The sequence below is a fragment of the Magallana gigas genome, chromosome 2 (assembly GCF_963853765.1).
Source record: "Magallana gigas chromosome 2, xbMagGiga1.1, whole genome shotgun sequence".
NCBI lineage: Eukaryota > Metazoa > Mollusca > Bivalvia > Ostreida > Ostreidae > Magallana > Magallana gigas.
This window is the reverse complement of record NC_088854.1, coordinates 44213767-44236283: the sequence shown is the minus strand read 5'-3', so window position 1 is coordinate 44236283 and position 22517 is coordinate 44213767. Positions and strand designations below refer to the sequence as shown.

The following is a 22517-nucleotide window of genomic DNA, read 5'->3' as shown; positions in this document are numbered from 1 at the left end:
CATCCCCAAACTGCAAATTTTTCGCTTATTTGACATATGTTCAGTTTATTTATCATTATATCTGTAAAATAAAATAATTTACTATAACTTTGAGTGACTTTATTTCATGTGTGTTATTCCATCTTAATCTGAAAAAAGTAATGACTTATTTTACTTTACCCGTGAAATAGAAATAGTAAACTAAATAATGTAAGTTTTTATTTTCTCTCAAATACATCACAGTTGATATTTACAGAAAATTCATTTTGTGTATAAAAATCAACGTATACTTACGACGAAACGTGAAGCTAAAGGTTGACCCATTTACCTAGTTAAATAAGTTCATGTTTCGTAAATTTCAGATCATGTACTCACCATATTAACCAGCAGAAATAAATACGATATACTCTAAATACAGGTTCTTGGTAGAAGAGAGATAAGGCAGGATAACTTAGCTATAAAAGCAGAGAGATGTTGCCAGAAGTACAGAACCTTCAATTCGACTTATCTATCGAAAAATGTTGTTCTCGGCTGTTTTCCTGATTAGCACTGTGTCTCTGGTAAGTGAAGATATTAATAAAATGTTCTCTCTCTTTTTCTGGCTCTTTATAAAATACAAATACCTTAAATCTTGTCTTATCGCTATCAATAAAATTTTCACCTCGCATGGTTTAATATACATGTACTATGCAATTTTGTTTTTGCTATAGGCAGTTGGTATGACCACAACTGCTCAACATGGTCACCACCATTCACATCACACGCACCTGCATGGACACCATTCAAAACCTACTCATGAACCAAGCATCGGTGAATCTTTTGTGTTCCACTATGATGCCATGACGGTATTTGATAATAATACTTACTATATATCCATTGAATTTGAATTTAAAGATCTGTTTCTTAAGAGATTCAACCTTTCAGAAAATCCAAACTGTGTTGAAGATTTCCGTCAGTTCTATCTTCAAAATTTCTTTAAGTTTATGATGCGAATTAAGTTGAAATTAAAACTAAATGAGCACTCGGTTTATATGCACTTTGTTAGATAATGCATTTGTTAAATTTTTTAGCACACTTTGGCCGTGAGAACCAATCGCCATTGTTACCTATACATGCTCACAGCTGATCAACAAACAAGTGTACATACCTCAACAGGACTCCATGCCATCGAGGTATCATCTTAAATCAATTTCATCCATATGATATTGGTATTTCCGACACGCGTCATTCTTTTCATGGTTAAGATTTAAATCATATGAATGCATTAAAAACATGAACATTTCTGTAACGCAAATCTTCACGACCGGTTACAAATGAATATTTAGTGATTTTCATCATGCTCAGACAGCGTGCTCCCAAAAACAATTATTATTCATTTATTTGTTGATTGCTCTGTTCTTGTAGAAGTCTATCATTGATATGATCGACACTAACAGTCCTACAGTCGCTGTAACAGCTCAGGATCTCACCACCATGAGTGCAAAACTTTCACATTTCTGTAGACAACTCCCTGCTTTGAAATTGAATTAAAATTGTGTATATCAAATACCTTTGCTGATAAAATTGTGTATATCAAATACCTTTGCTGATTTGTTGGTTTTGTTAAAGATGTGGCCACTTCACCATATTTTCACAGTGGTAGTGGTATACCATTAGTAGATGACGCTGAAAATTTCAGGCCCAAAATTTGATAAATTAATTTTGAATTGCGAATTGTGTTATAGAATGCAGTTCACTTTTGAATTCTAAAAAGCAAATTGCAAACTGCGTTCCAAAAATTGATTGTCGGTCGGTTAGCATGTTTGAAAGTCTGCGGCAAATTAAACATCAACATCAGTAGTATATATTGTATGGTGAATTTTGAGGTGAAGAAATGTTCCTACAGATATAGTGAATTACGGAATAGTTCCCAAAATTGCCAAGCGTGCCATTGATCGATTGTAGTTCAAAATGAAATAAAATTTCTGTACTATATACAGTTAGTATCAGTTATTAATCTGTTGTGTATTCTTTAGAATAAACCGCAACAAAATAAGCACTGCCTCAAATAAAATTGATGCGTTACATGTATATCAATGAAGAACTTTGCTGAAAAATAAAATGAGGCACTTGGTATTTTTTCTTTACACTATTAAACAACTGATTGTTGGTCAACCATTGCGGTGATTTAGTTTTTGAAGTCCTAATGCAGGGAACAGGTATTAAGCTTGCCACTTTCTGAAAAAATATATCAAAGAAATACCGCGTAAGAGTAGGCGGTAAACAAATCAGCCAATTAAAACGCTTATTTTATAAACTGCATCCCCTGATTCAAGCTGTTAAACTGTTACATCAAATATAGTCGTCACTCAGCACATCGTCATATCGGCCTTATTGTATACTTTCAAGCGAAATTTTCGATAACATAAGTCATAATGAAACACAATGTCTACAGTTCCTTATAAGCTTCACCACAAATTATCTATGATGCATTAATTTTGAGTAACACACGTTTTAAGATATTTATATTTACGTTCAGTGTATATTTCCCCTAAGGCTTATGTTTGCATTGGAAATTTTCTATGAATACACTTTGATGATTCATGCGCCATGTGCACAAATTACCACCTTCTCGTGTTTTGACTATATTTAGTTTTGTAAGATTAAATGAAACGTTCAATCTAACATAACCAGTTTGATAGTACTTTTGAAAAATAATCATTAAATTATATCATTATATCTACTCCATAATAAAAAAGAATTTTCTCTACAAAGTTTCTGGCACTATATTTTTAGTCGCGGAAGCAAACTAAATAGCATGAAAGTATAGCTGTTCCATGTATCTGTTTTATATTACTGACTGATAGCGTATATAATGGCTTTACAGTTACAATACACATATATTTCATATAAATAGACATAAGTATGAATATAAATATAAGCACTGAATTCTTATTTTTGGATGTCGTCGGTCCTGTAACACCAAGCGGTGCAGAGGACTTGAATAACGCGCGTTAGCATTCAAAAATAAGCATTCAATGCTTAAATAAAAGACTTATTTTTATCTGTTATGACGATCCAAAGTTACAAAAAAGTTCCAAGTTAGGTTTTTCGTTTATTGATCAGAATCAAATATCATTAAAAAATAAGATATATACTATTTTGATGATATGAAAAGTGCTCAACTTCACTAGCAAGCGTAATATTTTTGTCTGTAATTCTACCTTTTGCATTGTAACTTTGATCTTATTTATATACAGTACTATATATAACAAATAAAAAAAGAAATATTTGTGTATTTTTTAACTTTGTAATGCAGGCGTAATACTTGTTTTTGGATTCGAGAATTGAAATTGTTATTATCACTCAGTGATTGGACTTTCCTAAACATCTCCTAAACATCTCAAGATTCTACTAGTTTTTATTTTCTTATATTTACATTTGCAAATATGTTTCCTTAAATGAACCTATAGAATAGCGAAAACGTTCAATTCTGTATGAACTTCTTCATGACATCACAATGATCATAGCACGCGCTTATCGTTTTTGTTTAGATTATTGTAAATAAAAATTCTCGGTAATTTTAACAGTTCTGGGCGATTTGTCTTTTTCAAACGTAAATATAAGTAATAAACAGCAATGTTAAAAAGTTCACCGGGATATGAAGTTGGTTGGTACGTGATCAAATCTACCGAGAAGCCCTTCGGGTTTCACAGGATTTGATCACGTGTCCAACCAACTTCATATCCCGGTGAACTTTTAAAATTGCTGTTTATTTCTTATTAAAGTGATAAGTACATCAGTACACGTTACGTGTACTCTAAAGCGTGAACGCACACTTTTAATGTAGCTACATGTAGTATAAGTATATAACTCATTATATACTTTTTTTAAAGATGCTAAAATGTTTCAACTTGAAGTTAAAGCCATCGTTTATACAATGTAGTGACCAAAGCAATATTAATGAATTTTTCCTTTCTTCTCAGCTTGATTTGATAAATTACTTGCTGCATTAATATTAAAAAAAAAATCGTAAAAATTAGTAATAATTATCAGCACGTAAAAAATACCCGTTATACGGTTATTCCAAATTTTATTCTTTATACAAATATCACGTCTCCCATTTAATTTAACTGAGTGTTTATTTTGACGTTTGCTGAAATAAAGCAATGGAAAATCAAAATACGTGCTAACAATATAAACTATCTGTATATGCCGACATATAGACATAGTCTAGACATAGACCAGATCATCAGAGACATATGTGTTATTTATGTCTCTGATACCATAGAACATACAATTCATTTTTACATTGCGTTTGCTAAAATGCATACATTATCAATATTGAGTGCCATTAAACTTTACTTGAAGATTCGAAACAAAAACTGTTATTAGTTAATTCTCTGGTACATGATTGATGATACAGAGTTGTATCAGTGAATGTTACAAAATTTTCGAGGTGGCGAGCACCCTCTGTAATATTTATAAAGTTCATAATCATACAAATCGAACAATGTAAGTACAAATGTCGCAAAAAGAAAAAATTATGAAAGAATAATATACCAAATTCGATAGGTAAATCAAACAATGATATACAAATGATAAACAAATGAATTAATTTAATACAGATTTTGAAGATTTTATTGCATGTTAACATTTATCTGATTTGCATTGAAGAATAGCGCATTTACATAAAGGTTACATAGATAATAGCAATAGAATATCGGTACTGAGCCTTTAAGCTTTCCATCTATCAGGGACACAGAAAAATTAAAATAATTACATTGAAGGATTTTTTTCAAACTGCAACCTCAAGAAATGCAAGTTACTACATATGTCATGGATTTCAGAATCAAGCAAACAGCGTTCCAGTGTCACAATGATTCTGTCCTGAATAATCATTTGCCATAAAACATAATCAAAGAGTAATATTAAAATTATTCTGAAATACATACGCACTAGTAAATCGAAAATAAACAAAACCTTGGAATATAAGACACCAGTACTATAATACACTGAAACGTGAATCTGATGTTAGAATATGTGAACCTTGACATTAGATCTAATAGTTCGTTCACGTTTCATGTGCTTCAGTACGCACTACATGGTCCAAAGAAATATATATGGTATACTTTAAATACAGTATCGTGCCAAAATCGAGATAAGAAAGAGTACGTTTCCTTATATAAGAAAAGGGTTGCTCTTATTTCAACAATCGCAATTTGAACCGACACTTCATAGAATAATGTTCTCCGCTGTTTTCTTGATTAGTACTGTGTCTGTGGTAAGAAATTTGTTATTTTCTCTCTCTCTCTCTCTCTCTCTCTCTCTTCTCTCTCTCTCTCTCTCTTTCTCTCTCTTACCTTTTGACTTTGTGCTCCGTACATTTTGATACAATAAATACAAGTTGATGTGTGAAGAAAAATAATTGCATAAAAAGAAAAATACACCAGATAGATGCCAGTTACTTCAAATCATAATGATATTATAACTATGCCAATGATATCATGACAAAATTATGTTGTTTCTGCAATAGGCTGTGGGTATGACCACAACTGCACATCATGGTCATCACCATTCACATAACACACATGTACATGGACATCATACTGGACCTACACATGAACCAAATGTGAACGAAAGTTTTCTGTTCCACTATGATGCTCATTCGGTAATTCTTGTGAAGTCTACTTATCTATTTGCTTTAATTCCTCTTTAAACTTTAAAATAATTATTTCTTTACGGTAAAAAAAGAAATATCATTTGTTTTAATGTCCCTACAATTTTGTTACATTCCATTATAGCACACGTTGGTCGTTAAGACACAGCGTCATTGTTACCTATACTTGCTCACAGCTGATCAACAAACAAGTGTACATACCTCAACAGGACTCCATGCCATCGAGGTATCATCTTCTATCCCTTACAGTTCTTTAACCTCAAACAAATCCATAGAAATGTTGAAGATTTCTTCAATTTTAATTGTTTAATCATTATTTAATGTGAGATTTCTCTGTTCTTGTAGAAAACCATCATTGATTTGATCGACACTAACAGTCCTACAGTCGCTGTCACCGCTCAGGATCTCACCACTATGAGTGCAGGACTCTCACATTTCTGTAGAAAACTCCCTGCTTTGAAATTGAATTAAAATTGTGTATATCAAATATTTGCTGATTTTTTTTTTAAAAAAGATGTAGCCACTTCAATATATTTTTACAGTGGTAGTGGTATACCACTTGTATATGACGCTGAATATTTCAGACCCAAAATTTGAAAAATAAATTTTGAATTGCGAACTGCGTTGTGGAATGCAGTTCACTTTTGAATTGCAAATAGCGAATTGCAAACTGCCTTCCAAAATTGATTGCCGGTCGGTTAGCGTGTTTAAAAGTCAGCAGCAAGTTAAACATCGACATCAGTAGTATATATTGTTTGGTGAATTTAGAGGCGAAAAAAATATTCCTACAGACATAGTGAGTTACGAAACAGTCCCAAATATTGATTGCCAATTGAGCCTGCCATTGATTACTTAAAGTTCAATAAAATAAAATTCCTGTACTTTTACAGTTAGTATCTATTGTGAATCTATTGTAAATTCTTTAGAATATACTGCAACAAAATAGATACTGCGTCAAATAAAATTGATGCATTTTATCAATGAAGAACTTTGTTGAAAAATGAAATTAGGGACTTGGTATTTTTCTTTACAATATTAAACAACTGCGGTAATTTAGTTTTTGAAGTCCTGATGCAGGGAACATGTATTTAGTTTGGCAGTTTCTGAATAAAAAATATCAATATCATATGAATACAGAGTAAGAGTGGGTATAAACCAAATCAGCCCATTCAAACGCTTCTTTTTATAGACAGCATCCCCTGATTCAAGCTTTTAAACTGTTACATGTACATCAAATATAGTCGTCACTCAATGCATCGTCATATCGGCCTTAGTTTATATTTTCAAGCGAGATTTTCGATAACTTAAGTCATTATGGAGCACTACGTCTACAGTTTCTTTTTAAGCTACACCATATATAATCTAGTATGATGCACTAATATTTAGTAACGAACGTTTTAAAACATTATAAAAGACTTATTTTTATCTGTTATGACGATCCAAAGTTATAAGAACAAAAAGCTGAATCTTGTTGTGAAACAAGTTTTTAATTTGGTCAGAATCAAATATCATAAAGGAATATGATATATACTATTTTCCTGATATGTAAAGTCCTCAATTTCAATATTTTCGCCTGTAATTCTACCTTTTGAAATCCAGTTTCATACATGTAAAAAGAATTGATTTGTAAAGACCATTTTTTTCGTTCTTAATTGAAACTTTGCTCTTATTTATATGCAGTACTTTATATAGCAACTAGAAAAACAAAGATGAATTTTTTTTACTTTGTAATGCAGGTCATAATGCCTATTTTTGGATTCGAGAACTGAAATTGTTAATATCAGTCAATGATTGGTCTTGGGAAAACATTTCCAGGACACCCCGAGATTTTATTAGTTTTTATTTTCTTTAAAATATTAAGTACATCAATTCACATTACCTGTACTTTAGAGGGTGAACGCACACTTTTAATGTAACTGCATGTAGATTAAGTAACTCAAAGATTGTTTACTTTTGTTAAGGATGCTAAAATGTTTCAACTAGAAGTTAAAGCCATCGTTTATACAATATAGTGATCTAAGCATTATTAATAAATTTTTTATCCGCTTAAAAATATACCGGGGACACCCGTTTGGTGGAACAAAGTGTAACATGATCTAAAATGCAGAAAAAAGAAAACTCTTATTTTCCATCGAAATCCAAAATTGCTGCGTGAAGAAAACAATTGTTTTTGATTTATCTTCTTCATTTAATAACGATTAATCGACTAAGAATATTTTAGTCGATGATCGGCGTGATTGAGCGATAGTCGAGTACTCGAGTACTCGTTGACTAATTTACCGTGTGGCACTGCTCAAGCTGTCCAATGTTTCAGATGAAACAAAAAAAAGTTAAGGAATTAGACAATAGTACAACATAGTCAAAATGGCATCACGTTTTTCTTTGATAAAAAAGCGTAGTTTTGAAAAAGAAAACTCGTTCATTATTTTTCACTTTAGACTGTATAGTTCATTAGATATTGTCTACAATGCAAATGACAAAGTAAACAAGCATTCTGAGAGTATTGCATAAGCAATACACGTCCCCTACGGGTTTGTGGAAATTGTGAAAGCAATGCACTGTTATGCAGAATATGGAACCCGAACATTAAAAAAATTGGAATATAAATAATTAGTTTTCTCGAAAATATGTCAACCAGACGCTACAAAAGTGTCAACTTGATCTGTAGTTTGACATTTTGAAGCTGTTCAGCAGATTTCATATTATTCCTCAATCGCATAAAGAAAAAAAGTATGGAAAACTGAAGTGGGACAGACGGACGGACGGACGGACAGACGGACGGACGGACGGACGGACAGACTGACGGACGCAGAGGACAGCTATAGGCCTCTCCGGTGAAACCGGTAGGAGACTAAAAAAGGTACATTTTAGCAAACAGTAACTAAATGAGCAAAGCTAACTTGATGGAATAACAGTTGGACTTTAATTGATTGCCATCACAAAAATTGATTTTAAAAAATGTGTACAATCAAAATTTAAATGAAAAAGAATTTAAGAATGAATCTAAAATTTTTATTACAAATAAAGGATTATTAAATAAATACAACAATTATAAATGATAAAATACTCAAAACAAATAGAATTTACACAAAACAATAGTAAATTAAACATTAAATATTAAAAAAATTAAATGCATAAAAAAATTTATACAATACAAATGAAATGAAATAATATTACAACGCCTAACATGTCAACACGAAATATAGCTCCTTATTCTACATTGTATTTGTTGAACTTTACTTAGAGAAAAGTTTTATCCAAATCGATCATTTGTTGTTGTTTTTTTTTGTTTTGAGTTTTTAAAAATAATTATGACCATTTACTTTTTCATTTTTTTTTTCATTTAAGAAAGTTACAGATTTGATATAACAGCATAGTTTGAGACATATTTCAAACGTGACCATATGAACCCATTTAGATAAACATGTCCTAATTGTAGTATAAAGCACTCGACAACCTTCGTACTGATCTAGACATTGAACTGACAGAAAGTACAAGGACTCGCAATGAGAACAATCAAAAGACCAAATCAGAACAACCTCTATGGATAACTGACTACTGATATGATGATGCTCCGTTTGGACCCGCCACCTACATAACACACTAACACAACAGATTTGTAGGGAATTCGAATGGTCATTTTTTGAAGATAGATGATAGAGATAAGTTTTTCATATACATACACATATTAAAAACAACAATAACAATGCCTATATAAATTGATGCAAATGTTGAAAACAAAAACTGTACAGCATTATTACAATTTTGGACAATTATAAGAAGTTAAAACCTGAGATAAGCCCGTAAAGTCAGAAAAGTCTGTGCTTTAATTCAATTTTGGAATGGATTACAATCGCCTTTCTAGACAAAGACATGATTTGGACTCAGTTTTAAAATTTTAGTTTCTCATTTTTAATGTTTAGAATGATTCATATAGATGCCTATAATGCTTTACCATGATTTGAATGTCAAATATTAAGTTACACACGAGTTTAAAGCTCTTTAAATTTGTATTGTTAACATAATTCGAGTCTTGTTATTGTTTGCATGTGTTTGTTTTGGTATTAGTTTCAGTCAAATCGTGCCTTAGTTTGTTGATGATTATAATATAGATATGATATTATAGTTTAAATGTTTGCAACAAGTCAGTTGCTAAAATATAATGACAATTTCTTCACAATACATTATTTATACCAAAAACAAATGCTCGGACTAAATAGCAGTGAATTCGGACCTCTGTATTTCGTTTTTTACTTAACTTCTAACATTCTGACCAATCATTAAACTGCCCCGTATGGGCATTTGTTGTTACTTAATTATTGCAGTTTTTTTTATCTTATTTTTTTTATCCCCAAACTGCAAATTTTTCGCTTATTTGACATATGTTCAGTTTATTTATCATTATATCTGTAAAATAAAATAATTTACTATAACTTTGAGTGAATTTATTTCATGTGTGTTATTCCATCTTAATCTGAAAAACGTAATGACTTATTTTACTTTACCCGTGAAATAGAAATAGTAAACTAAATAATGTAAGTTTTTATTTTCTCTCAAATACATCACATTTGATATTTACAGAAAATTCATTTTGTGTATAAAAATCAACGTATACTTACGACGAAACGTGAAGCTAAAGGTTGACCCATTTACCTAGTTAAATAAGTTCATGTTTCGTAAATTTCAGATCATGTACTCACCATATTAACCAGCAGAAATAAATACGATATATTCTAAATACAGGTTCTTGGTAGAAGAGAGATAAGGCAGGATAACTTAGCTATAAAAGCAGAGAGATGTTGCCAGAAGTACAGAACCTTCAATTCGACTTATATATCGAAAAATGTTGTTCTCGGCTGTTTTCCTGATTAGCACTGTGTCTCTGGTAAGTGAAGATATTAATAAAATGTTCTCTCTCTTTTTCTGGCTCTTTATAAAATACAAATACCTTAAATCTTGTCTTATCGCTATCAATAAAATTTTCACCTCGCATGGTTTAATATACATGTACTATGCAATTTTGTTTTTGCTATAGGCAGTTGGTATGACCACAACTGCTCAACATGGTCACCACCATTCACATCACACGCACCTGCATGGACACCATTCAAAACCTACTCATGAACCAAGCATCGGTGAATCTTTTGTGTTCCACTATGATGCCATGACGGTATTTGATAATAATACTTACTATATATCCATTGAATTTGAATTTAAAGATCTGTTTCTTAAGAGATTCAACCTTTCAGAAAATCCAAACTGTGTTGAAGATTTCCGTCAGTTCTATCTTCAAAATTTCTTTAAGTTTATGATGCGAATTAAGTTGAAATTAAAACTAAATGAGCACTCGGTTTATATGCACTTTGTTAGATAATGCATTTGTTAAATTTTTTAGCACACTTTGGCCGTGAGAACCAATCGCCATTGTTACCTATACATGCTCACAGCTGATCAACAAACAAGTGTACATACCTCAACAGGACTCCATGCCATCGAGGTATCATCTTAAATCAATTTCATCCATATGATATTGGTATTTCCGACACGCGTCATTCTTTTCATGGTTAAGATTCAAATCATATGAATGCATTAAAAACATGAACATTTCTGTAACGCTATATGCAAATCTTCGTGACCGGTTACAAATGAATATTTAGTGATTTTCATCATGCTCAGACAGCGTCCTCCCAAAAACAATTATTATTCATTTATTTGTTGATTGCTCTGTTCTTGTAGAAGTCTATCATTGATATGATCGACACTAACAGTCCTACAGTCGCTGTAACAGCTCAGGATCTCACCACCATGAGTCCAAAACTTTCACATTTCTGTAGACAACTCCCTGCTTTGAAATTGAATTAAAATTGTGTATATCAAATACCTTTGCTGATAAAATTGTGTATATCAAATACCTTTGCTGATTTGTTGGTTTTGTTAAAGATGTGACCCTTCACCATATTTTCACAGTGGTAGTGGTATACCATTAGTAGATGACGCTGAAAATTTCAGGCCTAAAATTTGATAAATTAATTTTGAATTGCGAATTGTGTTATAGAATGCAGTTCACTTTTGAATTCTAAAAAGCAAATTGCAAACTGCGTTCCAAAAATTGATTGTCGGTCGGTTAGCATGTTTGAAAGTCAGCGGCAAATTAAACATCAACATTAGTAGTATATATTGTTTGGTGAATTCAGAGCGAAAAAATGTTCCTACAGATATAGTGAATTAAGGAATAGTTCCAAAAATTGCCAAGTGTGCCATTGATCGATTGTAGTTCAAAATAAAATAAAATTTCTGTACTATATACAGTTAGTATCAGTTATTAATCTGTTGTGTATTCTTTAGAATAAACTGCAACAAAATAAGCACTGCCTCAAATAAAATTGATGCGTTACATGTATATCAATGAAGAACTTTGCTGAAAAATAAAATGAGGCACTTGGTATTTTTTCTTTACACTATTAAACAACTGATTGTTGGTCAACCATTGCGGTGATTTAGTTTTTGAAGTCCTGATGCAGGGAACAGGTATTAAGCTTGCCACTTTCTGAAAAAAATATATCAAATAAATACCGCGTAAGAGTAGGCGGATACCAAATCAGCCAATTAGAACACTTCTTTTATAAACTGCATCCCCTGATTCAAGCTGTTAAACTGTTGCATCAAATAAAGTCGTCACTCAGTACATCGTCATATCAGCCTTATTGTATACTTTCAAGCAAAATTTTCGATAACATAAGTCATAATGAAACACAATGTCTACAGTTCCTTATAAGCTTCACCACAAATAATCTATGATGCATTAATTTTGAGTAACACACGTTTTAAGATATTTATAATTACGTTCAGTGTATATTTCCCCTTATGTTTGCATTGGAAATTTTCTATGAATACACTTTGATAATTCATGCGCCATGTGCACAAATTAACGCCTTCTCGTGTTTTGACTATATTTATTTTTGTAAGATTAAATGAAACGTTCAATCTAACATAACCAGTTTGATAGTACTTTTGAAAAATAATCATTAAATTATATCATTATATCTACTCCATAATAAAACAGAATTTTCTCTACAAAGTTTTTGGCACTATATTTTTAGTCGCGGAAGCAAACTAAATAGCATGATAGTATAGCTGTTTCATGTATCTGTTTCATATCCCTGACTGATAGCGTATATGATGGCTTTACAGTTACAATACACATATATTTCATATAAATAGACATAAGTATGAATATAAATATAAGCACTGAATTCTTATTTTTGGATGTCGTCGGTCCTGTAACACCAAGCGGTGCAGAGGATTTGAATAACGCGTGTTATCATTCAAAAATAAGCATTCAATGTTAAATAAAAGACTTATTTTTATCTGTTATGACGATCCAAAGTTACAAAAAAGTTCCAAGTTAGGTTTTTTTTGTTGATCAGAATCAAATATCATTAAAAAATAAGATATATACTATTTTGATGATATGAAAAGTGCTCAACTTCATTAGCAAGCGTAATATTTTTGTCTGTAATTCTACCTTTTGCATTGTAACTTTGATCTTATTTATATACAGTACTATATATAACAAATAAAAAAAGAAATATTTGTGTTTTTTTTACTTTGTAATGCAGGCATAATACTTGTTTTTGGATTCGAGCATTGAAATTGTTATTATCACTCAGTGATTGGACTTTCCTAAACATCTCCTAAACATCTCAAGATTCTACTAGTTTTTATTTTCTTATATTTACATTTGCAAAAATGTTTCCTTAAATGAACCTATAGAATAGCGAAAACGTTCAATTCTGTATGAACTTTTTCATGACATCACAATGATCATAGCACGCACTTATCGTTTTTGCTTAGATTATTGTAAATAAAAATTCTCGGTAATTTTAACAGTTCTGGGCGATTTATCTTTTTCAAACGTAAATATAAGTAATAAACAGCAATGTTAAAAAGTTCACCGGGATATGAAGTTGGTTTGTACGTGATCAAATCTACCGAGAAGCCCTTCGGGCTTCACAGGATTTGATCACGTGACCAACCAACTCTCATATCCCGGTGAACTTTTAAAATTGCTGTTTATTTCTTACAAAGTGATAAGTACATCAGTACACGTTATGTGTACTCCAAAGCGTGAACGCACACTTTTAATGTAGCTACATGTAGTATAAGTAGTATAAGTATATAACTCATTATATACTTTTTTTAAAGATGCTAAAATGTTTCAACTTGAATTTAAAGCCATCGTTTATACAATGTAGTGACCAAAGCACGATTAATTAATTTTTCCTTTCTTCTCAGCTTGATCTGATAAATTACTTGCTGCATTAATATTTAAAAAAACTCGTAAAAATTAGTAATAATTATCAGCACGTAAAAAATACCCGTTATACGGTAATTCCAAGTTTTATTCTTTATACAAATATCACGTCTCCTATGTAATTTACCTGAGTGTTTATTTTGACGTTTGCTGAAATAAAGCAATGGAAAATCAAAATACGTGCTAACAATATAAACTATCTGTATATGCCGGCATATAGACATAGACCTACCATCAGAGACATATATGTTATTTATGTCTCTGATACCATAGAACAAACAATTCATTTTTACATTGCGTTTGCTAAAATGCATACATTATCAATATTGAGTGCCATTAAACTTTACTTGAAGATTCGAAACAAAAACTTTAATAAGTTAATTCTCTGGTACATGATTGATGATACAGAGTTGTATGGGTGAATGTTACGAAATTTTTGAGGCGGCGAGCACCCTCTGTAATATTTATAAAGTTCATAATCATACAAATCGAATAATGTAAGTACAAATGTCGCAAAAAGTAAAAATTATGAAAGAATAATATACCAAATTCGATAGGTAAATCAAACAATGATATACAATTGATAAACAAATGAATTAATTTAATACAGATTTTGAAGCTTTTTTTGTATGTTAACATTTATCTGATCTGCATTGAAGGATAGCGTATTTACATAATGGTAACATAGATAATAGCAATAGAATATCGGTACTGAGCCTTTAAGCTCTCCGTCTATCAGGGACACGGAAAAATTAAAATAATCACATTGATGGCTTTTTTTAAAACTGCAACCTCAAGAAATGCAAGTTACTACATATGTCACAATGATTATGTCCTGAATAATCATTTGCCATAAAACATCATCAAAGAGTAATATTAAAATTATTCTGAAATACATACGCACTAGTAAATCGAAAATAAACAAAACCTTGGAATATAAGACACCAGTACTATAATACACTGAAACGTGAATCTGATGTTAGAATATGTGAACCTTGACATTAGATCTAATAGTTCGTTCACGTTTCATGTGCTTCAGTACGCACTACATGGCCCAAAGAAATATATATGGTATACTTTAAATACAGTATCGTGCCAAAATCGAGATAAGAAAGGGTACGTTTCCTTATATAAGAAAAGGGTTGCTCTTATTTCAACAACCGCAATTTGAACCGACACTTCATAGAATAATGTTCTCCGCTGTTTTCTTGATTAGTACTGTGTCTGTGGTAAGAAATTTGTTATTCTCTCTCTCTCTCTCTCTCTCTCTCTCTCTCTCTCTCTCTCTCTCTCTCTCTCTCTCTCTCTTACCTTTTGATACAATAAATACAAGTTGATGTGTGAAGAAAAATAATTGTATCAAAAGAAAAATACACCAGATAGATGCCAGTTACTTCAAATCATAATGATATTATAACTATGCCAATGATATCATGACAAAATTATGTTGTTTCTGCAATAGGCTGTGGGTATGACCACAACTGCACATCATGGTCATCACCATTCACATAACACACATGTACATGGACATCATACTGGACCTACACATGAACCAAATGTGAACGAAAGTTTTCTGTTCCACTATGATGCTCATTCGGTAATTCTTGTGAAGTTTACTTATCTATTTGCTTTAATTCCTCTTTAAACTTTAAAATAATTATTTCTTTACGGTAAAAAAAGAAATATCATTTGTTTTAATGTCCCTACAATTTTGTTACATTCCATTATAGCACACGTTGGTCGTTAAGACACAGCGTCATTGTTACCTATACTTGCTCACAGCTGATCAACAAACAAGTGTACATACCTCAACAGGACTCCATGCCATCGAGGTATCATCTTCTATCCCTTACAGTTCTTTAAACTCAAACAAATCCATAGAAATGTTGAAGATTTCTTCAATTTTAATTGTTTAATCATTATTTAATGTGAGATTTCTCTGTTCTTGTAGAAAACCATCATTGATTTGATCGACACTAACAGTCCTACAGTCGCTGTCACCGCTCAGGATCTCACCACTATGAGTGCAGGACTCTCACATTTCTGTAGAAAACTCCCTGCTTTGAAATTGAATTAAAATTGTGTATATCAAATATTTGCTGATTTTTTTTTAAAAAGATGTAGCCACTTCAATATATTTTTACAGTGGTAGTGGTATACCACTTTTATATGACGCTGAATATTTCAGACCCAAAATTTGAAAAATAAATTTTGATTTGCGAACTGCGTTGTGGAATGCAGTTCACTTTTGAATTGCAAATAGCGAATTGCAAACTGCCTTCCAAAATTGATTGCCGGTCGGTTAGCGTGTTTAAAAGTCAGCAGCAAGTTAAACATCGACATCAGTAGTATATATTGTTTGGTGAATTTAGAGGCGAAAAAAATATTCCTACAGACAAAGTGAGTTACGAAACAGTCCCAAATATTGATTGCCAAGTGAGCCTGCCATTGATTAATTGAAGTTCAATAAAATAAAATTTCTGTACTTTTACAGTTCGTATCTATTGTGAATCTATTGTAAATTCTTTAGAATATACTGCAACAAAATAAATACTGCGTCAAATAAAATTGATGCATTTTATCAATGAAGAACTTTGTTGAAAAAATGAAATTAGGGACTTGGTATTTTTCTTTACAATATTAAACAACTGCGGTAATTTAGTTTTTGAAGTCCTGATGCAGGGAACATGTATTTAGTTTGGCAGTTTCTGAATAAAAAATATCAATATCATATGAATACAGAGTAAGAGTGGGTATATACCAAATCAGCCAATTCAAACGCTTCTTTTTATAGACAGCATCCCCTGATTCAAGCTTTTAAACTGTTACATGTACATCAAATATAGTCGTCACTCAATGCATCGTCATATCGGCCTTAGTTTACATTTTCAAGCGAGATTTTTGATAACTTAAGTCATTATGGAGCACTACGTCTACAGTTTCTTTTTAAGCTACACCATATATAATCTAGTATGATGCACTAATATTTAGTAACGGACGTTTTAAACATTATAAAAGACTTATTTTTATCTGTTATGACGATCCAAAGTTATAAGAACAAAAAGCTGAATCTTGTTGTGAAACAAGTTTTATCATCCACAAATGTGAGGATATCACTATTTTTAATTTGGTCAGAATCAAATATCATAAAGGAATATGATATATACTATTTTCCTGATATGTAAAGTCCTCAATTTCAATATTTTCGCCTGTAATTCTACCTTTTAAAATCCAGTTTCATACATGTAAAAAGAATTGATTTGTAAAGACCATTTTTTTCGTTCTTAATTGCAACTTCGCTCTTATATATATGCAGTACTATATATAGCAACTAGAAAAACAAAGATGAATTTTTTTTACTTTGTAATGCCGGTCATAATGTCTATTTTTGGATTCGAGAACTGAAATTGTTAATATCAGTCAATGATTGGTCTTGGGAAAACATTTCCAGGACACCCCGAGATTTTATTAGTTTTTATTTTCTTTAAAATATTAAGTACATCAATTCACATTACCTTTACTTTAGAGGGTGAACTCACACTTTTAATGTAACTACATGTAGATTAAGTAACTCAAAGATTGTTTACTTTTGTTAAGGATGCTAAAATGTTTCAACTAGAAGTTAAAGCCATCGTTTATACAATATAGTGATCTAAGCATTATTAATAAATTTTTTATCCGCTTAAAAATATACCGGGGACACCCGTTTGGTGGAACAAAGTGTAACATGATCTAAAATGCAGAGAAAAGAAAACTCTTATTTTCCATCGAAATCCAAAATTGCTGCGTTAAGAAAAAAATTGTTTTTGCTTTATCTTCTTCATTTAATAACGATTAATCGACTAAGAATATTTTAGTCGATGATCGGCGTGATTGAGCGATAGTCGAGTACTCGAGTACTCGTTGACTAATTTACCGTGTGGCACTGCTCAAGCTGTCCAATGTTTCAGATGAAACAAAAAAAAAGTTAAGGAATTAAATAATAGTACAACATAGTCAAAATGGCATCACGTTTTTCTTTGATAAAAGAGCGTAGTTTTGAAGAAGAAAACTCGTTCATTATTTTTCACTTTAGACTGTATAGTTCATTAGATATTGTCTACAATGCAAATGACAAAGTAAACAAGCATTCTGAGAGTATTGCATAAGCAATACACGTCCCCTACGGGTTTGTGGAAATTGTGAAAGCAATGCACTGTTATGCAGAATATGGAACCCGAACATTAAAAAAATTGGAATATAAAAAATTAGTTTTCTCGAAAATATGTCAACCAGACGCTACAAAAGTGTCAACTTGATCTGTAGTTTGACATTTTGAAGCTGTTCAGCAGATTTCATATTATTCCTCAATCGCATAAAGAAAAAAAGTATGGAAAACTGAAGTGGGACAGACGGACGGACGGACGGACGGACGGACAGACTGACGGACGCAGAGGACAGCTATAGGCCTCTCCGGTGAAACCGGTAGGGGACTAAAAAAGGTACATTTTAGCAAACAGTAAATAAATGAGCAAAGCTAACTTGATGGAATAACAGTTGGACTTTAATTGATTGCCATCACAAAAATTGATTTTAAAAAATGTGTACAATCAAAATTTAAATGAAAAAGAATTTAAGAATGAATCTAAAATTTTTATTACAAATAAAGCATTATTAAATAAATACAACAATTATAAATGATAAAATACTCAAAACAAATAGATTTTACACAAAACAATAGTAAATTAAACATTAAATATTAAAAAAATTAAATGCAAAAAAAAATTTATACAATACAAATGAAATGAAATAATATTACAACGCCTAACATGTCAACACGAAATATAGCTCCTTATTCTACATTGTATTTGTTGAACTTTACTTAGAGAAAAGTTTTATCCAAATCGATCATTTGTTGTTGTTTTTTTTTTTGAGTTTTTAAAAATAATTATGACCATTTACTTTTTCATTTTTTTTTTCATTTAAGAAAGTTACAGATTTGATATAACAGCATAGTTTGAGACATATTTCAAACGTGACCATATGAACCCATTTAGATAAACATGTCCTAATTGTAGTATAAAGCACTCGACAACCTTCATACTGATCTAGACATTGAACTGACAGAAAGTACAAGGACTCGCAATGAGAACAATCAAAAGACCAAATCAGAACAACCTCTATGGATAACTGACTACTGATATGATGATGCTGCGTTTGGACCCGCCACCTACATAACACACTAACACAACAGATTTGTAGGGAATTCGAATGGTCATTTTTTGAAGATAGATGATAGAGATAAGTTTTTCATATACATACACATATTAAAAACAACAATAACAAGGCCTATATAAATTGATGCAAATGTTGAAAACAAAAACTGTACAGCATTATTGCAATTTTGGACAATTATAAGAAGTTAAAACCTGAGATAAGCCCGTAAAGTCAGAGAAGTCTGTGCTTTAATTCAATTTTGGAATGGATTACAATCGCCTTTCTAGACAAAGACATGATTTGGACTCAGTTTTAAAATTTTAGTTTCTCATTTTTAATGTTTAGAATGATTCATATAGATGCCTATAATGCTTTACCATGATTTGAATGTCAAATATTGAGTTACACACGAGTTTAAAGCTCTTTAAAGAAAGTGGGCGCTTAAGATGTGGATTCGGCAGGAATCTGGGCGCACAAGAATAGTGAAAATTTCATTGATTAATTTTTGACATTTTCCGAATAATAACCGTTATTTGGTTTCTGTTGGACGTAGAATGGGCAGAAAAATGTTTGAAATGCAAAAGGTTTTGTCATAATATGGGCCTAAATATAGCAACACGGCGGAATTGATGCAAAATCGTACTTATTTACAGCTGTTTTTAAATGATTCTGATGTCTCTGGGTCTTCTCTCCACAAATTTTAAACTTGTAAAGATGACTTAATTCAACATTAAAAACGTCGCTTTTTAAAAAAAGATGGAGAGATGACCCAGAGATGACTAATTATATACCTTTTCAAAATATTTTTGGAAGATAATAAAACAAAGTCCAAAGATATGACAATATTGTCTCCAACACTACTTTATACCGCAATTTTCAAAGTCTCGCATGGCTCACTGGTTTCGGTCTGGATTTTGAAGACATTCACGCAGTGTTTTGGGTTCAAATCCTGCTCGAGACTCAAATTAACTTTTTTTTAAACTTTTTTTTAAAATGTATGTTGATATGACATTATGTTGAATTATACTAGGATACCGGTATATTTTGATTAGTCGTTATTGATTTCTACCGTATGAACACTATTTTCTGTTCTTATTACTAGTTTATTATGATATACAGTATAATTCAATTAAAATATATATGCATGTGTATTAAAATTTCCAATATAAAGTTTTATCGGTTTACCCCTCATTTCCCTTTTCAGAAAGCATAGACTTGCACTTAAACTCTCTCAACACAATATAGTTTGAGTAATCAATTTTTGTTCAAACCTGTACATAGCATTTCGAGGATATAGACATTTAAACCCCAATTGGTTCGTGTCGATGGTTCCTGCAAACTCACTATCTTGTGCGCCCAGTTTCTTTGTATTGTTAACATAATTCGAGTCTTGTTATTGTTTACATGTGTTTGTTTTGGTATTAGTTTCAGTCAAATCGTGCCTTAGTTTGTTGATGATTATAATATAGATATGATATTATAGTTTAAATGTTTGCAACAAGTCAGTTTGCTAAAATATAATGACAATTTCTTCACAATACATTATTTATACCAAAAACAAATGCTCGGACTAAATAGCAGTGAATTCGGACCTCTGTATTTCGTTTTTTACTTAACTTCTAACATTCTGACCAATCATTAAAATGCCCCGTATGGGCATTTGTTGTTACTTAATTATTGCAGTTTTTTTTATCTTATTTTTTTTATCCCCAAACTGCAAATTTTTCGCTTATTTGACATATGTTCAGTTTATTTATCATTATATCTGTAAAATAAAATAATTTACTATAACTTTGAGTGACTTTATTTCATGTGTGTTATTCCATCTTAATCTGAAAAACGTAATGACTTATTTTACTTTACCCGTGAAATAGAAATAGTAAACTAAATAATGTAAGTTTTTATTTTCTCTCAAATACATCACATTTGATATTTACAGAAAATTCATTTTGTGTATAAAAATCAACGTATACTTACGACGAAACGTGAAGCTAAAGGTTGACCCATTTACCTAGTTAAATAAGTTCATGTTTCGTAAATTTCAGATCATGTACTCACCATATTAACCAGCAGAAATAAATACGATATACTCTAAATACAGGTTCTTGGTAGAAGAGAGATAAGGCAGGATAACTTAGCTATAAAAGCAGAGAGATGTTGCCAGAAGTACAGAACCTTCAATTCGACTTATATATCGAAAAATGTTGTTCTCGGCTGTTTTCCTGATTAGCACTGTGTCTCTGGTAAGTGAAGATATTAATAAAATGTTCTCTCTCTTTTTCTGGCTCTTTATAAAATACAAATACCTTAAATCTTGTCTTATCGCTATCAATAAAATTTTCACCTCGCATGGTTTAATATACATGTACTATGCAATTTTGTTTTTGCTATAGGCAGTTGGTATGACCACAACTGCTCAACATGGTCACCACCATTCACATCACACGCACCTGCATGGACACCATTCAAAACCTACTCATGAACCAAGCATCGGTGAATCTTTTGTGTTCCACTATGATGCCATGACGGTATTTGATAATAATACTTACTATATATCCATTGAATTTGAATTTAAAGATCTGTTTCTTAAGAGATTCAACCTTTCAGAAAATCCAAACTGTTTTGAAGATTTCCGTCAGTTCTATCTTCAAAATTTCTTTAAGTTTATGATGCGAATTAAGTTGAAATTAAAACTAAATGAGCACTCGGTTTATATGCACTTTGTTAGATAATGCATTTGTTAAATTTTTTAGCACACTTTGGCCGTGAGAACCAATCGCCATTGTTACCTATACATGCTCACAGCTGATCAACAAACAAGTGTACATACCTCAACAGGACTCCATGCTATCGAGGTATCATCTTAAATCAATTTCATCCATATGATATTGGTATTTCCGACACGCGTCATTCTTTTCATGGTTATGATTTAAATCCTATGAATGCATTAAAAACATGAACATTTCTGTAACGCTATATGCAAATCTTCACGACCGGTTACAAATGAATATTTAGTGATTTTCATCATGCTCAGACAGCGTCCCCCCAAAAACAATTATTATTCATTTATTTGTTGATTGCTATGTTCTTGTAGAAGTCTATCATTGATATGATCGACACTAACAGTCCTACAGTCGCTGTAACAGCTCAGGATCTCACCACCATGAGTGCAAAACTTTCACATTTCTGTAGACAACTGCCTGCTTTGAAATTGAATTAAAATTGTGTATATCAAATAACTTTGCTGATAAAATTGTGTATATCAAATACCTTTGCTGATTTGTTGGTTTTGTTAAAAATGTGGCCACTTCACCATATTTTCACAGTGGTAGTGGTATACCATTAGTAGATGACGCTGAAAATTTCAGG

General features: G+C 31.4%; 5 protein-coding genes across 5 annotated transcripts; all 5 read left to right on the top strand.

Annotated features, from left to right (window-relative positions):
* The first annotated feature begins 418 nt into the window (after positions 1-418).
* LOC136272396 (uncharacterized) lies at positions 419-1559 on the top strand. The gene is made up of 4 exons (XM_066073910.1): positions 419-539; positions 690-824; positions 1050-1151; positions 1384-1559. The coding sequence occupies exons 1-4, from the start codon at positions 498-500 to the stop codon at positions 1507-1509; spliced, it is 405 nt and encodes a 134-aa protein (XP_065929982.1). The 5' UTR covers positions 419-497; the 3' UTR covers positions 1510-1559.
* Positions 1560-5090: 3531 nt separating this feature from the next.
* Positions 5091-6139, top strand: LOC105340809 (uncharacterized). The gene is made up of 4 exons (XM_011447026.4): positions 5091-5242; positions 5495-5629; positions 5763-5864; positions 5984-6139. Exons 1-4 carry the CDS (start codon positions 5204-5206, stop codon positions 6107-6109), a joined length of 402 nt encoding a protein of 133 aa, XP_011445328.1. The 5' UTR covers positions 5091-5203; the 3' UTR covers positions 6110-6139.
* A 4258-nt stretch (positions 6140-10397) lies between these two features.
* Positions 10398-11521, top strand: LOC105319567 (uncharacterized). The gene is made up of 4 exons (XM_011417164.4): positions 10398-10523; positions 10674-10808; positions 11034-11135; positions 11375-11521. The coding sequence occupies exons 1-4, from the start codon at positions 10482-10484 to the stop codon at positions 11498-11500; spliced, it is 405 nt and encodes a 134-aa protein (XP_011415466.3). The 5' UTR covers positions 10398-10481; the 3' UTR covers positions 11501-11521.
* A 3571-nt stretch (positions 11522-15092) lies between these two features.
* Positions 15093-16059, top strand: LOC136272392 (uncharacterized). Its single transcript, XM_066073886.1, has 4 exons — positions 15093-15181; positions 15415-15549; positions 15683-15784; positions 15904-16059. Exons 1-4 carry the CDS (start codon positions 15143-15145, stop codon positions 16027-16029), a joined length of 402 nt encoding a protein of 133 aa, XP_065929958.1. The 5' UTR covers positions 15093-15142; the 3' UTR covers positions 16030-16059.
* A 5187-nt stretch (positions 16060-21246) lies between these two features.
* LOC136272389 (uncharacterized) lies at positions 21247-22383 on the top strand. The gene is made up of 4 exons (XM_066073881.1): positions 21247-21391; positions 21542-21676; positions 21902-22003; positions 22243-22383. Exons 1-4 carry the CDS (start codon positions 21350-21352, stop codon positions 22366-22368), a joined length of 405 nt encoding a protein of 134 aa, XP_065929953.1. The 5' UTR covers positions 21247-21349; the 3' UTR covers positions 22369-22383.
* Positions 22384-22517: the final 134 nt, after the last annotated feature.

Bases quoted from the DNA above. Each gene is read 5' to 3' on its own strand.
- LOC136272392 (XM_066073886.1), top strand. From the start codon at position 15,143: ATGTTCTCCGCTGTTTTCTTGATTAGTACTGTGTCTGTG. The intron at 15,182-15,414 runs GTAAGAAATTTG...TTTCTGCAATAG, and splicing joins TGATTAGTACTGTGTCTGTG to GCTGTGGGTATGACCACAAC. The intron at 15,785-15,903 runs GTATCATCTTCT...CTGTTCTTGTAG, and splicing joins CAGGACTCCATGCCATCGAG to AAAACCATCATTGATTTGAT.
- LOC136272396 (XM_066073910.1), top strand. From the start codon at position 498: ATGTTGTTCTCGGCTGTTTTCCTGATTAGCACTGTGTCTCTG. The intron at 540-689 runs GTAAGTGAAGAT...TTTTTGCTATAG, and splicing joins TGATTAGCACTGTGTCTCTG to GCAGTTGGTATGACCACAAC. The intron at 1,152-1,383 runs GTATCATCTTAA...CTGTTCTTGTAG, and splicing joins CAGGACTCCATGCCATCGAG to AAGTCTATCATTGATATGAT.
- LOC105319567 (XM_011417164.4), top strand. From the start codon at position 10,482: ATGTTGTTCTCGGCTGTTTTCCTGATTAGCACTGTGTCTCTG. The intron at 10,524-10,673 runs GTAAGTGAAGAT...TTTTTGCTATAG, and splicing joins TGATTAGCACTGTGTCTCTG to GCAGTTGGTATGACCACAAC. The intron at 11,136-11,374 runs GTATCATCTTAA...CTGTTCTTGTAG, and splicing joins CAGGACTCCATGCCATCGAG to AAGTCTATCATTGATATGAT.
- LOC105340809 (XM_011447026.4), top strand. From the start codon at position 5,204: ATGTTCTCCGCTGTTTTCTTGATTAGTACTGTGTCTGTG. The intron at 5,243-5,494 runs GTAAGAAATTTG...TTTCTGCAATAG, and splicing joins TGATTAGTACTGTGTCTGTG to GCTGTGGGTATGACCACAAC. The intron at 5,630-5,762 runs GTAATTCTTGTG...ATTCCATTATAG, and splicing joins TCCACTATGATGCTCATTCG to CACACGTTGGTCGTTAAGAC.
- LOC136272389 (XM_066073881.1), top strand. From the start codon at position 21,350: ATGTTGTTCTCGGCTGTTTTCCTGATTAGCACTGTGTCTCTG. The intron at 21,392-21,541 runs GTAAGTGAAGAT...TTTTTGCTATAG, and splicing joins TGATTAGCACTGTGTCTCTG to GCAGTTGGTATGACCACAAC. The intron at 22,004-22,242 runs GTATCATCTTAA...ATGTTCTTGTAG, and splicing joins CAGGACTCCATGCTATCGAG to AAGTCTATCATTGATATGAT.